The sequence below is a fragment of the Helianthus annuus genome, chromosome 6 (genome assembly GCF_002127325.2).
Source record: "Helianthus annuus cultivar XRQ/B chromosome 6, HanXRQr2.0-SUNRISE, whole genome shotgun sequence".
Classification (NCBI taxonomy): Eukaryota; Viridiplantae; Streptophyta; class Magnoliopsida; order Asterales; family Asteraceae; genus Helianthus; species Helianthus annuus.
In genome coordinates, this window is record NC_035438.2 from 87,921,169 (window position 1) to 87,922,182 (window position 1,014).

General features: G+C 39.0%; 1 protein-coding gene across 1 annotated transcript; it reads right to left on the reverse strand.

The window, feature by feature from the left end:
* Positions 1–344: 344 nt before the first annotated feature.
* On the reverse strand, positions 345–695 carry LOC110945006. The gene has a single exon (XM_022186645.1). The coding sequence runs from the start codon at positions 693–695 to the stop codon at positions 345–347; it is 351 nt and encodes a 116-aa protein (XP_022042337.1).
* Positions 696–1,014: the final 319 nt, after the last annotated feature.

A 1,014-nucleotide genomic window follows, 5' to 3' on the forward strand; every position in this document is an offset into this window, starting at 1 on the left:
GATAACTTTGCGCTCACCCGAAAAGCCATGAAATTCGACGTTGACCCTTTTAACCCCTCAAGTACGGTTTTGGCCATAACTTTCTCATACGATAACGAAACTTCATGAAATTTTTACCACATATTCTAGTGAGTATATTTTAGCATCACAAAGCTTCGGGTCTGCAAAAAGTTCACTCAGAGGTATAAATTCAACATGTTGACACTTTTAGCCCCTATAGTTTGTAATTCCTCACTTTTGTGCAATTTCCGCTTCGTATGATCCATGATCCATCCGTTTAAGGTTATAAACATTATGTAGGGTTATCATAGAGTCTATTTATCCATTGTTGACACTTTGGACCCTTACTTTTCCAAAGTTTCCCCTGGGAAGTGATTGAATAGGTTGAACTTCTGGGTAAGCATTTCCCTTCGACTTTCCTTCATCTCTTCATTTCCCTCATAGATAGCCAGCAGAGCATCCCACGTTTCCTTACCAGTTTTGCAGTCACGAACTCCAATGTCAACTTCTGGTGCAAGAGTAGAGTGCAGCATAGCAAGAGCCTTGTTGTCAATATCCTGTTTTTCCCGATCCTCGTCAGTAAATAGAGCCTCGGGCTTAAGAGCAGTTGTTCCCTCAGCATCATTCACAACATAGGTGATCACAGTAGGTCCGTTGCAAATGGACCTCCATGCCTTTGGATCCTTGATCCTCATGTATTGAATGAACCTGAACTTCCATTCAAAAAAGGATCCCCCAGAAATGAGCCTGGGAACCCTGTTATTAGTTCCAATAATGTTATCTAGGTCCTGGTTAATAGCAGCAGTTTCAGTCAATCCCAATTAATTAGTTTGAGCCATTTCTGAAAAAACAATTTGAACTTATGAGTAACACGTAATATTAAATGCAAAAACCAATTGAATATCACTAATGATTACAATACAGTTCAAACAATAATTTTAATGATTCAAAATATAATTTAAGATTCAACAGTTCAGTAGAAACAGTCCACAAGCTCAAACTGTCCAGTCCACG

What these genes read in the sequence shown, in the direction of transcription:
- LOC110945006 (XM_022186645.1), bottom strand. Translation starts at nt 695, where the DNA reads ATGAGGATCAAGGATCCAAAGGCATGGAGGTCCATTTGCAACGGACCT.